The sequence below is a fragment of the Musa acuminata genome, chromosome BXJ3-7 (assembly GCF_036884655.1).
Source record: "Musa acuminata AAA Group cultivar baxijiao chromosome BXJ3-7, Cavendish_Baxijiao_AAA, whole genome shotgun sequence".
NCBI lineage: Eukaryota > Viridiplantae > Streptophyta > Magnoliopsida > Zingiberales > Musaceae > Musa > Musa acuminata.
The window spans coordinates 37,867,069-37,882,940 of NC_088355.1; the positions used below are offsets into that span (position 1 = coordinate 37,867,069).

Sequence of the window (15,872 nt, forward strand, 5' to 3'; positions counted from 1 at the left end):
CTGAAAACCCAGAGGCGCAGCAAGCATAAGTTCTAATGCATACTTGTAGGGGGTAATGGAGAATATTGGAAGAGATGATAACTAAGGAAATGACTTCAGCGTAGAATTAAATCATACCTGATGATGCAAAACCTGCAGTGGAGTAAAATGGATTAATAAGGTGGAAAACATAGCACGCTCTGATTTCTGTCACTGGAAGTAGTGCTCAGAATGCCCATAACACAACACGGTATTCCGGCAGATGAATGCGAACAAAATTATTAGAGAAAACGAGAAGAAAAGAGACTAATAAGGTGAATATCTATTATAATTGTTTCTGAACCCAGCAAAAGTATATCCTCTCTATAACACAGTCGATCATAAAATTATACTTCAACCTGTTCACAAGAGCACCAGGTCACTAAACACGCATTAAGTGTTCAAAGCATTGAAACTCCAAAACGACTTTTATCAACCCGATAAATCGAAGCACATCCATGAAATACTTGTTTAGTACATTATAGCGTTCAAAGCATTCACTTAAAGACAGCTTTCATCAACCTGATAAGACAAAGCACACTCAGAATATGCTTACTACATTCAGAGTGGCAGTTCCTTTTTTTTTTAAACATATGCAACAGATACGTTATTTTTTTCCGCTCTTCTTAAGACCAGTGCCTCCAAATGATCCCTTCTGAGATGCCTTAGCCCTTAATTCCTTTAGCGCCTGTTCAGAATAAGAAAATGATGACCAGTTAAAGCCAATTCTCTTCATCACTGTGATAGAATTAACATAAAAGATTTCACAGCTTTCGGGAAGTATACCTTTTCCTCATCTTTCTTCTTCTGAATATTTGCTTTGTCCATCTGTAAGTAGCAAAAAGTACACATAAAAGAGGCAGCAAAAGCAATATGCCTAATATATAAATGATACAATATATAAAGAAAAATAAAATGCAATCACTAATCTCAATGAAATCCACTGTGTTTCATCTGTAACCTTGACACGAGATTGTTTAACTCTGTTTAAGATCACAAATTACCATGGAAATATAGCCAAAGAGTTGTAAAGACATAACATAAACGTCATGAGATCGTTCAACTAAGACTAAAATCACAAACTACCAAGGAAACATAGCCGAAGAGTTACGAAGATAAAACATAAACATCATGAGATGCCTCAACACTCAACAAGGTAGCATAAAAATGCTGTTCCTTCTAGAGTTGAATACATAAAATAAAGAAGAAAAAAAAGCAAAGCAAATAAAAGAAAAACCAACGGTTCTCATCAGTTGCTGCCTGTATTCCATGAAACATATACCGTAACTGAACCTAGCAAATTACTTAGGTGTAGACCGACCGTGTTAGGTTTAAGAACATGGTTGCAGTTTTAAGCCCCAAACTGGAAGCAGGAGCAAGTAAGAATGATTGAACGCAAACTAAGACAAAAAAGGCATTAATAAAGGTAGTGTTCAAAAGGAAGTAGCTTAAGTGTTTGTTGACTTGTACACACACACACAGATCAAAGGAGCACAGCTGATTCGAAGTGCTCAACAAATGGACTTCTTGATATCTAGACACAACCATCAGATGCAAGTACGAAACTTACTCTCTTTAATGTCTTAAAATGGAAGCATTTCTGAAGAAACTAGTTCAAAAGTTGAGCACACGAGCCAGATATAAAGGCAGAGGAATCATCTGTCCTTATATTAAAGTCTCAACAAGTCAAAAGGTTGGTAGTTCAACTTTGCCTAAAAGATTAGATCAACTCGTACATCATAAATGTAATTTAAGAGTTAAATAACAGAGTTGACTTCAAAACAGGTAGGTTGGATATAACGACCCATGGACAATCAAAAGGCATCCTCCTTGAGGATGGCAAAGGTGAGAAATATATCATGGGATCAATTTTCTGTGACTTAAACCTTTGATGTTGTTTATATTAGAGGTAAACTGCTGGGGCTTAAACCTTTGATATTGTTGCTGGGAAATGTATCATCTGCCCAGTGCAACAGATATTTTTGAAAGACTAATTATGCATTGATACATGGTGGAGGAATCATGATGTGTAAGAAAAACAATTATGAACAACTGTAGTACATAATCATTATTTTGGATGTATAAGACTGAATTTTGAATTTAATAACATGTCTTAATGCATAAGACTGCTGACATTAAATGTCACGTCTAATGTTAGGGAGTAACCTCACCATGTAAATAGGAGAGTTACCACATTTCTTCACTTGCAGTCATCCAACACTGGAAATTGCAAGCAACAAATGTAACACCCAACTTCAATCCCACATTGGAAGTTGGAGAAGCCTCAAGTAAGTATAAGTGTATATTATCACTAAGTTGAACATTTTGGGCCAGTGGTCTAGTCCCAAATAGTTAGAACTTACGGTTTTGTTGTTGTTATTATTGCTGTTGTGATCCAAGCTCAACATATTTAATGAGTCATTGATTTTGCTCACTTGGGTCAACAATTGGTACTGGAGTGACAACATGACGAGGGGCTCAAGGCGGAAAGAGATATCTAATGGATGAGATTACAGGGCACACCATAGTGTAGAGCCACTAGAATATGTCTCACAAGTATCAGGTTTGATTATGGACTATGTTACTTGACAAGGATGTCAACACCTTAGGCAAGCGAGATTGTAACACCCACAATAGAAGTGGGAGAAGACTTAGGTTAGAATGTAAGGGTCACTGGGTGTACTACCATTAATTTAGTTCAAACAATTTGCACGAAAGTGAACATGGGCTTGTAAGGCTTAACAAAGTGAATAGGTAAACTATCATATCATCTTATCGAGTCAGGTGATAGCAATTGTACATGTGCATCCAAGCACCAGTATCGGCCACCGCTGCTTGCATAATTTGCTTCTGCCTGCAACTGCTACTCATTAGCATTTCCAGTTGCATACAACCAAGCACCCCCCAAGTAATTTTAATAGTATACAAAATTATGGGATGAAATTAATTGACTTGAGCCTCATATTTTCATTCTCCCAAGCATGTCAGGATGTCAAAGAGATAGCTCCATAAGACGGTTAGTCTTCATTGAGGTTGGATTTATTTATGTTTCCGAAGATTTCAAAGTGATGACACACAAATTAAGAAGAGCCTAAGATAATCTTTAAGGGTAAAAAAAGCTCAAGTAGATAAACTACTATAACAATACAATGGCATGGTAACTTCTGTTCTGGCACCAAGAAACCAAGGAAGCTGAATGGAAATAAAGTGGGCCATTGCTTTTCCCAAGGCACCTCTGTGCCCCTTAAACCTAAAAAAGAAATCGTATCCTTCAACCAAGATCGATAGAGGCATTTGAAATCTATCCAATTCAAGACAAACAATTTTTTCTTTTCTTTTCTAGAATATATTGAAATCCAGAATTCCCATTAAGACCTAAGTGGGTGAGCAATCTTTTCTTGAGTGCTTAATTCTTTAGATGCAATGGCAGACGAGTAGAGAGGAAGGGAGAAAGAAAGGGGAAACGAAATTTTCCACAGAAGCATCAAAACTGTCAAGAATCCTAGAATCGTATAAATTAGAGACACTCAGAGCTTTCAATCAAGCAAGCCATCAAGAACTTGATGTGAATCCGATCAGACCAGACATCCCAAGCATCTGTAAGATCCAACAAACGATCGAAAGCGTGATCGATCGGATCAAGAAATCGTGCGCACCTCGTCGTACTCCTTCTTGTCAGCCTTTGGCTGCTTCAGGGGCTTCAACTTCCCACCTGAATCAACCCGAAAGATCTAAATCCAACGACGACCAAAGAGAGACGAAAGATGGGGAAAGAGGGGGTCAGATGCCAACCTTGTTTGGACGACATGATCGTCTGGTGCGGCGGGAAGGCGACGATCGGTGAGAGGAACAGGCGAGATGGCTTTCCGGGCTCCGTTCGTGCTCATTAATCCCTAAATAGATGGACGACGACAGAAGCAGGTGTGATGTGCACGTGCGAATCTCAAAGCATGGGCTGGTACGACAGTGGGTCATCATAACACAGACAGTCCGATCCGGACTCGTTTCGGTGACATGATCGGATCGGTATTTATCGGTGAGTTCAAATGTCGACATATCGTATGTTCCAACATTTTGAGAAGAGAGAGAAAAAAAGAAAAGAGAGAGTACAGGAAATGTACCACTCATTTCACATTATTTTGAGCAGTGCAATAATCCTTACGCTCAGGTTCATATTTCAATCAAACCTAGACTTCATAAACATTTTTCTTACATCAATTTTAATTTTATATATTGAATAATAATAATAATCGATATGATCATAACATTTTATGATCCGACTTGATGAATTCAATACTTAAATCTTATATTTTCTTTCCAATTTTTTTACAGAAAAATACATAATTATTCATAATTAGTTCAATTTAAATTATCTTTCTCTCTCTCTCTCTCTATATATATATATACATGATTATAATTATATATATATAATTATAGATGTGGGCTTTAGTAACCGTCTACTTTTCTCTAACGAAAATCCTAACTTATAGGTGTGATGGCTAAGAAAAAAAAAAAAAAGACAGTAGTGATTGCGAATAGGGTTGAAAAAATGACAGATAAGATAAGGACAATGCAGATATTGTTCTCAATCATCCATCCAGGTAATATTATTACTTTAAATTAGATTAAATTTATAATAAATTCTTATTATAATTACTTGGAGAGATTTTGGATATTGTGCATAGTAATATAATCCTTCTATGTCAGTTATTCTCCCGTGATTGTTGATTATGTTTTGAACAAGAAACTCTAAGATTTATATATTCATTATTCTTATAGTGAATTTTATCTAACTTGCCCTATGGTTTTTACCTTTCATGTTGGAAATATTTTTCATATAAATCTTGGTGTTTTATTTTATTGTGATTTTCGTTTGATTCCGTCAGCTTATATTTGCTCGTATACAAAATTTCTTTTTATCCCATCAAACAGTATAATTTATACTGCTTAATTTATTTTTATTGTCTCTCGATAACAACGATTATATGAAAATCTTTTGGTAGGGTCTCCCATGATATTGAATGAATGTTCTCTTACAACGGATGTCGACTTGAACATAAATTGCATCAGACAATATATCTCATCTCCCACTTGCTTGTAGTGATCCAAACATTACCTCAAGGCTTTCATGGATAAGAAGAAGAAGAAGAAGCTGATCCCATGTGTGGATAGAGCAAGCAAGAAGCTGTCTCCTACCATAAAGAAGTGTGCAGTTGGTCCAGAAGGGGTTACATTATTCCTTGAAGAATCAAGATATTGATGTTTTTTGTGGGCATTGGAATAAAGCAACCCCAAACCTTCACAATAATTGTTGTGGTCATCCAGCATTGGATCTCCCAAAGCTATCCTCTCCACACCCACCTCATCTCCACCGCAAGGCACCGCCACCTCCTCCTCCTCCTTTGTCAAAAGAGACTGGGAGCTGGCCGCCACCAGGTGGTGCCAAATTCCTTGTGCTTAGATTCCCCCCTCTCTCTCATGGTGTGGATTGGGAGGTGGATGTGAGTCACCATGACACAACTTGAATGAGACATTATATTAGGAGAATTTGTTGTAATTTAATTAATGACCAAGATATGTATTAAACTGATGATATTCTCTATGACTATCTAAATCTAAGAAATCTTCCTTACTCCGATCTTTGAAATCTCAGCACAATAACTATCTTTTCTTTTCATTCTGATTCTAATGTATCTTGTTGATCCCCTTCTATTTCTTGTAAGTTCTTCAGTTTGATTCATCTTTGGTATTCAGCTCAGAAGAATACAGTTTAGGTGTTATAGAAGCTTACAATATGCTTCTATTTAGCAGTTAATATTGTCTTGAGGAATACTTATTATTTGATATCAAATTGATGAGGAATTTATGAACTTCCCTTTTATTTTTAATCAATTATTGACTTTTTTATTTCTCTTTTTTCCCCTCTAATTTATGATCACAAGGATGAGTGCTCACCATTTCTAGAGAGATAAGCATCAAAGTCACACAGCATTACATTCCGAAGATATAAATTACTGTCACTGTGATGGCATGTCTCCAAGAGCCAAGAGAAGCCCTGTCACACAGGAGCTTGGAAGATGGCCTCCGATGGTGCCGTGGCGGTCTCCAGCCCCGAGGGCGAAGGCAACAAGAAGGAGAAGGCTCCCAAGTCTCTGGCTTCGCCGAGGAGTAGCAGTGGCATCGGCGGCGGTGGCGGTGGCCTCTGTCTGTGCTCGCCTACCACCCACCAAGGCTCCTTCCGCTGCCGGTTCCACCGCTCTCTCTCCACCTCGTGGATGCGGCGCTCCAAGTCCATGCCTTCTTCCACCTCCACCTCCAACTCCTCCTCCTCCTCCCCTCCTCCTCCCCTCTTTCCCAATCCCTTGGAGGCTACTCAGAACTAGGATGGACCACAGCTGCGTCATCTCTCCATTCTGTTGCTTTCAATACCAGACTTTGAACTGTAGGTAACCTCGTCACTGTGGTATGCATGCAAGCTTCTTTCCTTGGTTTCAGTGGATCAAGTTCTGATTTGTCAGCTCTCTTTGCAGATATATATATAGAGCGAGCGAGCGAGCGAGAGAGAGAGAGAGAGAGAGAGAGAGAGAGAGAGAGAGAGAGAGAGAGAGAGAGAGAGTCTTATAGTTGGATTTTACTGTACAACGTTCTGCTGCAAGGAGAGAGACTAATCCAGTTTATGCATGAACCTGCACTGTCGATGCTTTCGACTGCTGTAATTTCCATGGTTTATGATTCCCTCTTATCAGTCCAGAAGTCGATCATCGATCCTAAATCAGGAGACAAATTGCGAATCTTGACACTTGTGAGGAGAGATTACCATATCGAAAGTCCTCGATCATGTTGGATCTCTGTGCTTCCTCCTGCAAGAAAACATTTAGATTTGTTGTGGGTTGATGATTAAGTGACAGGGGATTAATTTTCCTACCAAATTTCGCTCTTAATGTTTCCAAATTCCATATTCAATTAGCTTCTTAGAAATTAAATTATCCCAATTTAATTACGTGCCTGCATTTGTTTTTTTATTAATAAGTGTTCTAATCCTACTTAAATGGATTAAGTATTCATTGGTATCTGAAAAATCCGATCCGCTATCGCCGTATTCGTCGCTCGCTGCCTTTGTGATGATTGGAACAAGTGGTGGATGGAGCCCATTGCGTATCCAAAGGCCATATTAATCACACATGATTGGCCACGGCCCACGATTCCCTGGATTAATTGACTACCTACCCTTTTGATGATTGGTCGACCAAGTGGAGCCCATTGCGGAGCCACAGGTGGGTCGAGTTCGGAGGTTCCCCCTAATTAATCACAAATGAGAGAACTCCATCGCGATTCTGTATATTAGATCGTACAGCTACCCTTGCGATGATTGGAAGACCAGGTGGAGCCCATTTGGCTAGATAACGTGGGTAATTGGAGGCAAGAGTTAGGTAGTGTCGAGCAAGAAGGCGGAGATCCGCCTGTTGGGCTCTATGGGCTACAGGGCCTCCGCCGCCGCCCTGTCCGAGCCCTTCTTGGCCTTGGTCTCTCGTTGCCTTCTTCGTCTTTCTTGTGCTGGCTGGTCTCCTCTCCCTCCTCTCCGTTTGGAGTCGCCTGGTGAGCGCCTCCTCTACCTTTCTTGATATGTCTTGTGGTTCTTGAATCGAGGATCTTCGAAGTTCGCCTTCCCTATGCCGGCTGGCCTCATCTCCCTCCCCTCGCTTTGGAATCGCCTGGTGAGCTCCTAATCTACCTTCATCGATACGTCTTGCGGTTCTTGAATCGAGGATCTTTGGAGTCACCTGGTGAGCACCTCCTCTACCTTTCTTGATACACCTTGTAGTTCTCGAGTCGAGAATCTCTGCTGTCTGGCTGGCCTCCTCTCCCTTGGAGTAGGCTGGTATATGTCTTGTAGTTCTTGAATCGAGGATCCTGGAGTTGCCTGATGATCTCCTCCTTCTCTGCCTTTTCTGCTATGCTTGATCTGTCTCCTGGTTCTTGAATTGGGTGTGTTTTCGATCCTTTTCGATGATAAAGAAGTGATCTTTGGTCTAACAATGGCTAGTTGCGCACCATTGCCTTTATCTTTGGAATTCAGTTGCCATTGTTTAGCATTTTGGTTGCTGGAGTTCATGGAAGGGACGATCATTGAGATATTTGCCATTTCCAATATCTTGCAGGCCCACATGTTGATACAAATTAAGTTTAGGAAGAAAGAGATGCTCACATGTCGAACATTAGGCAAGACAGTAGGTTGCATCAATTATTTTTTCTCCTGTTTTACTGTTGGGAAGCAATTTACTGTATGTATATTACATGCTTGACTCCATAACAGTGTCCAATTTTGCAAACCCCAATGACTGCTTGATCTAAAATGTTTTCTGCTGAAATTTATTTAGACAATAGCTTCTTGATTCTGATAATGTAGCACCTCAATTCAACAACTGAGCTTGGCAAAATATGGTTGCTTGATCTTCGGTGAAATTCCATCGACTATAATATTGAATATCGAAATGTTATAGAAGTTGTGTATTCAAGTTTTTGGAGAAAGGTCCACCCAATAACACTTTCATGTTAAGTTAGATTCCTGAAACATATGGTTTGTGTTTTACGGTCTGATCGAGTTCGATCAACTCCAGCTTATTTCAACCGATTCTATTTAATAGGGCTGAGAAATCGACCATAGATGGGACCAGTGTGAAGTGAAGAAATTGTAGTAGAATAATAAAATTCATGATTATGCTATTGTTATGCGAAAAACTTTAATGTTACAAACTGAAATCAAATAACGATAAATCAAATATACGATGCATACCTTTCGATGTCATTCAAAATGCCTTTATATGATCTATAGACATCATCATCGGATTTGAAAGCTACAGCAATGTCGATTTGTAAGGAAGATTAGATTCGTCTTTTTCTCCCTTTGTATCTTTCATGGGATCGCTATGAGCGATGGTTTCAGGACTAAGACGGATGGAGAATATATTTGTAATCTCAGATGTTTCGTCCCTAGGAGGTTCTCTTCTTTTATAGATGAAAAGCAGAGGATCTAGAATGATAATTAGGCGAGTCCCTCCTATCGAGATCATCTCGTAAGAAATTATATTTTAATTAGATTTTTTTATTGGTCTATAATCATAGTCATAATCTAATCAGGCATATAGTATATCTTAATTAGATAGGACCATATGATCTAATAAGTATTAGTTGCCTTGTTTCCGGTGAAGATCTAGCTGATCCATGTAGGATCTAAAGCATATTTCTCTTGGCAAGTGCTGTGCATCCTGCTTCTATCCCGGTGAACTTCATTCTTTACCTGTTTGTCTTGCAGGTTAGCACAGAGAGGAACCAGCAAGCAATTAAGAAGAAATAGACCATGTCAAGAAGCATGTGACGAGCTTCGCTGCCCTAGATTTCCTAGTATGCTTGCGGTTGGATGTGTTTGTGATGACCAGCCGTGGTGGCAATTTCGCCAAGCTGGATGATAGGAGATCATTGATTGCTGCATGGGCCACCGATTGAAGTCGATAAAGCCCCCAAATCCTTGGGGGAGGATGTTGTGATAACCCACCATATGCGGACTGGCCTTCCTGGAAAAACCTTCCCCAACTATGACCAATGGGAGAATCTGCTAACTACGTTCATGCGTAGAGCTGGGCTGCTGCTTCTTGTATCGTCCGTTGTCCATTTTCCCATTTGGTCAATCTGTTTTTTTTGTCCTTGCATAGTCTTTGTTTCGTCTGTGATTTATAACTAAATTTAGGCCTTGAACTCCGTTGTCTCGGAGAGAAAAGATAGACATGTGGTAGTGGTAAAGATTGCGCAAACTTTGTTCTAACAGTGGAATTTGTTGTTCATGTCTCTTTTTCTTTTCTGTGAAAAAAAAAAAAATTGTCTGGGTAAGCTTTTGTGCCATCAGAAAGCAGGATTGAACTGCCAAGGGATTTTTTTGTGTATTGAACAAACACAAGAGGTATGGTTCAGATCTTTGATTGATCTAACTCTCACCAAGTCCTTCATTCTTTAGAAATATGGTAGCAAGGTAAAATATAGAACTATGAGCCTTTGAACACCCAATTCTTCCTGATTGTGAAAAATACCTTCTTATTTGCTCTTAGATCATTTTGTTATTTCGAGGTAAGAAAACATCTAAAAAGGCCTGTGGATAGAGCAGAAAAAAGGAGAGAGCGAGAGAGAGAAGAAAATTAGAAGAAGAAGAAAGGAGTGAGCAGAAAGTAATTATTCAATTTCATACCTTGAGGTCTTCTCCTTTCTAAACATAAAACGAGACATTCTGAACCTCTTTTCATAACAACCATGCATCGAAATATAGCAAAAAGAGATGTCTATTTTCTTTTGTTTTTACAATAACACATGCCTAATCTGTAATATCAACAGCTTAACGACACTACTTACGTTTACACAACCGACATTGATGGATTCACAGTCAATTAGTTCAAGTTAGACGTGGAAGAAATATCAGAGACTAAAAGCTCATATCGAAGATTAATCAGTCTAACGCAAACATTTCTATATATTTTGAGCATTTCGCCATTGCATACAAACCCTCTTTCGGTTGCGAGTATATAACTTTAGCTTCCCTGCTTCCACCATCCAAAAATTGAACAAATGGAGTAGAAGAACAGAAAAGAGCATCATGTACTGTCACCCTTTTCTTTAGGGCTTTTCAGGACTTCCTTTCCACAGCTTCTTCCTTATTATTAGAACCCTTTCTTCGCCCATCGAAAGAGCATCGACCTTTGGCTCCATGTCTGATATCCAATGATCCCATCTCAAGGCTGTCAAGAACCTCTTGATGTAATTGATCATGGGAACTTTGTCCCTGATGATTGCAAACCCCATAGGTCGCAGCATTCTGTCCATCTCGATGAGCAAATCCTCCACGCTACATCCCTGCTTCTCTACTTCGGACATCAAGAGCCAAGCATGAAGAAGATCATAGGTACGTGGATAAGTAGAGAATGATTCACACCTGCAATAATAAGAATTCATATGAACAGGTCCTTTTGAGATTATGAGATTTAAGATGCTATCCATGCATCAGAAAAACTTATCTGGAATACATTAACCACGACTATTGTAGCATAGTATTTCAATAAGGAGTCAAGAGCACCTATAGATTCTACAAATAGTTCAGCAGTATTGGCTTGTATATGTCTTACATAGCCTGTGTATATTGGTCAAGACAGTTGCAAAAATAGCAGACAAACAATAAAAAGAGAACCTTACAAACTAAGATTGGCTATTGTAAATAAATCAAGATAAGATATATGTTAACAAATACAGCTGAAGCTTTGTAATTTTTTTAATAACCACCTAGATGAGGAATCTGTATTTGTGTCAGCTTAAACCACATAAGAACATATTAATTTACCTTCTGCAAAAATTAAAAGCAAACATAAATATTCTAATAATTAATTGATTTAATTCTGAATTATTGTAAATTTGGTGCAACTGTTCAATCCTGCAAGTTGATTTGTCTCTCATCATCGTCTTACTACTCCAAACTTCCAAATCAGGGAAGCTGCATTATTTCTAACCTGCGATGAGAAGTTTGTAAAACAGAGGATAAAATAATTACAAATATGTGGCCAGCTGATGTGCTAAACACTGAAATCATAAATGGCATATTCTGAACTTGTTCAGCAGTCTTGTTCCTACATTTATGACTAAGAAAAAGTAAATAGTGAAGACATTGCCACAGCAAGATAGTAAAACAATAAATTTGTATACAAACCAGTCATGAAGAGTTCCTATTAAACCTCGATCGTAGATGATCTTCAATTTGCTTGACTCATTGACCGGAACAACATTCATCACCCACACATGTTTGTTCACAAGAGATGCTGCAAACCCACCAAAGTTTGCCGTCATATCCATTATGTTTCTAAAAGAATCTTGTTGTATCTCAGGTTTCATCTGCTTCCAATATTCTAGCACTCTCCAGTTCCATACTTCCTGCATTGCATGATTAAAGTATCAGAAAGTGAAAGATGAAGCTCATGAGCAAATTCAAAAGAGCTGGCTATCACAATGTCACTTAATCATGTTGAAACCTACAGTGTCTTCATTGTACTTTTCATCACTGATGCCAACTTCTTCTAACCGAGGAGATGGTGTTACAAGCCTTTGTGGCCAAGAAACCAGTTTGCCTTTTGCACTGCTCACTCCTGCTTTCAGACAAAAAAAAAGCAATATTTAAGGGCATGATTATAAACTGTTATTAAATTAAGATAGCAGACAAAAATGAAGGCATTCAAGCAATCCAGCTGGATATTAATGCATGTTGACAAAAAATGAGTTAACTAACAAGTGTGCAATCTACATGGATACCAACATGTTAACAAACACCAGTGAGCTGATGAATTTTGAAATGAACATCTGAGTAATTTTAGTTGCCGTAATGGCTAAATTAGCAAGAACAAACCCAGGTACATCATTGATCCGAGTACTAGTGGGTGGATGACAATTGATAATCCATTTAAATGATCTATCATCCAATTATGACCCTTGGAGCTATTATTACAAAGAAATAATGGATTTCCCTACTACTTCCCTAGAACATGGCAAGCAGAGACTGATCAATGGCCATAAATGCAACTTTATCAGACTGAGGGATTAACAGTGCCTACAGCACCATTTGATGTATAATGGACATAACATGCAGACATTTTCCAACTAACAAGATTGTTGAGGAACTTTAAGTGACTTTCTTTTTTCTTGTGCATCCTTGGCATTTCCATGTCTAACAATTTACCTATTAAATCAAATTAAAATCCAAAAGCTAACATAGTACAGTGACGGAAGTATTCTTATTACAACAAGAATAAATAATTGATGTTACCAAATTGGACAATACCTAATGAATAAAAGTGATGTTTAAGTGATTAAATTACTTGTTAGGTAAATCTACATACTAAAATTTACTTACTCTTTGAGTAAGGTGTAATGCATGCCTTCATAGACACATTCCAAGCAGCATCAGAGTCCTCATCAGAACTGCATAATGACGGAAGAGTGCCAGGGTTTCGTCTCATGTAACACCCATTGGTCAAAGGTTTAACCCAAATCACAGTCTGATTTCTCTTTGAAGCTACCTTCCAGCACATCCTACGAACAAGATCGCTCATCGCATTCCATATCCTCCTATTCTTCTCATCAGTGGCATAAGCCTCAGGAGAAGAGTAAACAAAGTATCCTCCAGGCCTCAGCACCCTGTCCAATTCAAGCAATAGAATTCCATCTCTCTGAAGCCAATCAATCCTACACCGTGAGCAGTGTGCTAACTCAAACGAACGGCTGGGGTAAGGCAGCCTTTTGGTCCCCAACACGCCAAGAGTGGATGGAATTCCCCTCTCGAGAGCAAACTGTATCTGGTTCTCATGGACATCATTAGGGGCGAGAGACATTGCAATTATGTTATGAATCAAAAGGTATGCCCCAAAGCTAGCAACACCACAGCCCACATCCAGGACAGTCCGAATGTTCCCACCATCACTAAGGTTATCATTCCGAAATTTGAGCATCTAGATTGGAACAAAAGATAGAAAAAGGCTGGCATTTAAAGTCAAATTACAAAAGGGAAAAAGAAGTCCTAGCACAAAAAAGGAGTAAACTTTGCACCATCTCAAGTCATCTAAAACCTGTGCAATGTGGATGATGTACTTATCAGCTCCTGCATGAAAGTGTGTTCCGCCACCAGGGAAATTGATCTTGTCACCGTTGACGACCATCCACCTCTGGTCAGACTTCTCCTCGGCAAGATGTGTATGGGGAATGTTTGCCTTCCACACCTGATCCCGGCTTGCAGGCCAGCTTATTGGAACCTGTAACACATGAATTGCTCAGCAAGAACAAAAATCACCCTAACAAAATATTATCTAGCAAGAATGGTTAGATCTCAAGAGTGAGAAAACTGTTTGTGGCAGTCACAGTGATGTAGGCCAATTCGGCAGCTTTTTGTTCAATTTCTCATGGACTAAAATTCTCACCAGTATGAGTCAAGGGATTTCTTTTAATATGAAACGGATATTTCCATATCTTTACTTTCCGCATATTTCTGACTCATATTTATAAAATAATCATGGCATTATGTGACATAAATTTTCACAGTGAGTGGTTTAGTGTATGGTTCGTCTTATCAGCCCATACCAATGTATTGATCGGCCATTGGTCCGGTATATACCAGTTCATATTAACATACTAACACATGATACAACGGAGCATACCGACAGATCGATATGTACCGCCTATACTGGTCCCCTTGTCGGATCAGTATATACCACTCCAGTACACCATGGTACGGTAAACCTTTATTCAGTGACTAATATATTTCTGTGTTTAATAGGTCCCACAGAGAAGGAACCTTCCCTGTAATACCACATTAACTTCTTTCCATTCTAACAGTACAGGCTTTGCATAAGATCCAAAGAGGAAACAAGTTAAATGAAACTAAACCAAAGAATTGGTCGGCAATCCCTATTGACATCTACCAAGAATTTGCAGTACAATCTTGGCATCTATCATAGATCTGCAAACGAGCATTCTTGCCATCTAATTGCAGAACGGGTAAAGGACACTAACCTTGTAACCAACGGGAGGAGGAATGAGGCAATTGAATCGGCGGCCGGCTGGCGGGCAGTGGCGCTCATAGTGCTCCATCAAGGTCAAATTCACCCTCAGCTTGAGCTGGTAGATGAGACTCCGATCCAAGCATGGAATCAACTCGGATAACCTCATGTCGCAGACCTAAAATATTTCCGCTCGTGACCACCAGGGAAGAACCATCAAAACACCAACTTTATCAACTAAACACAACCAAGAAGCCAACTTCATCGACGAAAAAGCATCAAAACACTTGACTAGAATCCGGCGATCGAAAGAGAGCTTACAGGAAGCGACTTGACGACGAGGTTGGCGGACTCTCCATATAGAGAAGAGGGAGCGCCGGGGAAGAGCTCCACATCGTCGAACATCCGGGAGCCGCCGTCGGCGTCGGTTCCATCGCTCGCGCCGCGGCGGGGTAGGCCGGGGGCGAACGAGGTGCCGTAGTAGAGGCAGAGGATGCTGAGGGCGAGAATGAATGCCACAAGGAGGGAAGAGAATATCTTTCTACCGAGGACAACCTCCATGTTCGTCATCTCTCTCGCCCTCATCCCCCCTCCCACTCACTCGCAGAAGCACTTAAAGGGGTTAGGCAAGTGGCCACTGAGACTACAAGAAAAGGCGTGAGAGGCAGAGCCGAGAAATAAATTGGCATACTCGATTGGCATCGACATGGTGGTGCGAAAGCGGAAAACGAGAGACAGAGAGAGAGAGAGAGAGAGAGAGAGAGACAGAGATGAAGCAGGTCACCGTTCGAGATGGCACCGAAAGTTGTGGTCGTGGGTATATATACCGAAGGTAGTAATCTTCATCCCTGTGTTGCTTTAAGATTCGTGAACGTTAGCTTATTTAATTTATTTTAATTATTCTATGAAAGATATGAATAAAAAATATATATTCTATGAAAGAAAGATATGAATAAGAAAGTTTATTTTAATGATATGATTATCTTATTATTATTATTATTTAATTTTTAATACTTCAAAATGGATTTATTATCTAAACGCCAAGATTCTTTTCTAGTGTTCGAAAGTCTCCGAAAAGTCAACGCCCGACCCCGCATGTGCACTGCACGTGCCCTCTCACCCATATATTTTCCCCCTTTTTTTATTTCTTAATTATGACCCTACTTTAGTGTTATTGACTCCATGGCTCCACCACATGGGCCACCACATGGGGGCCCGCATTTACAAGCAGTATGAAGACAGTGAGTCGCGACTGGTCGGAGACACGAGGTAGGAAAATGA

The 15,872-nt window shown here is 39.5% G+C and overlaps 1 protein-coding gene and 1 long non-coding RNA gene across 3 annotated transcripts; one reads left to right on the plus strand and one right to left on the minus strand.

Annotated features, from left to right (window-relative positions):
- Nucleotides 1–5,175: 5,175 nt before the first annotated feature.
- Nucleotides 5,176–9,857, plus strand: LOC135643727 (uncharacterized). 2 transcript variants are annotated; one of them, XR_010498345.1, is made up of 2 exons: nucleotides 5,176–6,464; nucleotides 6,549–9,857. It is a non-coding gene; the product is annotated as an uncharacterized LOC135643727 (long non-coding RNA). The 2 variants fall into 2 exon arrangements; XR_010498344.1 differs by having other exon boundaries at nucleotides 5,176–6,460.
- Nucleotides 9,858–10,497: 640 nt separating this feature from the next.
- LOC135642841 (probable methyltransferase PMT9) lies at nucleotides 10,498–15,312 on the minus strand. Its single transcript, XM_065159311.1, has 7 exons — nucleotides 14,913–15,312; nucleotides 14,605–14,769; nucleotides 13,665–13,847; nucleotides 12,953–13,547; nucleotides 12,082–12,191; nucleotides 11,759–11,979; nucleotides 10,498–10,993 (listed from the first exon to the last, which is right to left on the minus strand). The coding sequence occupies exons 1-7, from the start codon at nucleotides 15,174–15,176 to the stop codon at nucleotides 10,678–10,680; spliced, it is 1,854 nt and encodes a 617-aa protein (XP_065015383.1). The 5' UTR covers nucleotides 15,177–15,312; the 3' UTR covers nucleotides 10,498–10,677.
- Between the last annotated feature and the right edge of the window lie 560 nt (nucleotides 15,313–15,872).

Bases quoted from the DNA above. Each gene is read 5' to 3' on its own strand.
- LOC135642841 (XM_065159311.1), bottom strand. From the start codon at position 15,176: ATGAGGGCGAGAGAGATGACGAACATGGAGGTTGTCCTCGGTAGAAAG. The intron at 11,980-12,081 runs GTAGGTTTCAAC...CATGCAATGCAG, and splicing joins AAAAGTACAATGAAGACACT to GAAGTATGGAACTGGAGAGT. The intron at 10,994-11,758 runs GTTTGTATACAA...TTATTATTGCAG, and splicing joins ATAGGAACTCTTCATGACTG to GTGTGAATCATTCTCTACTT.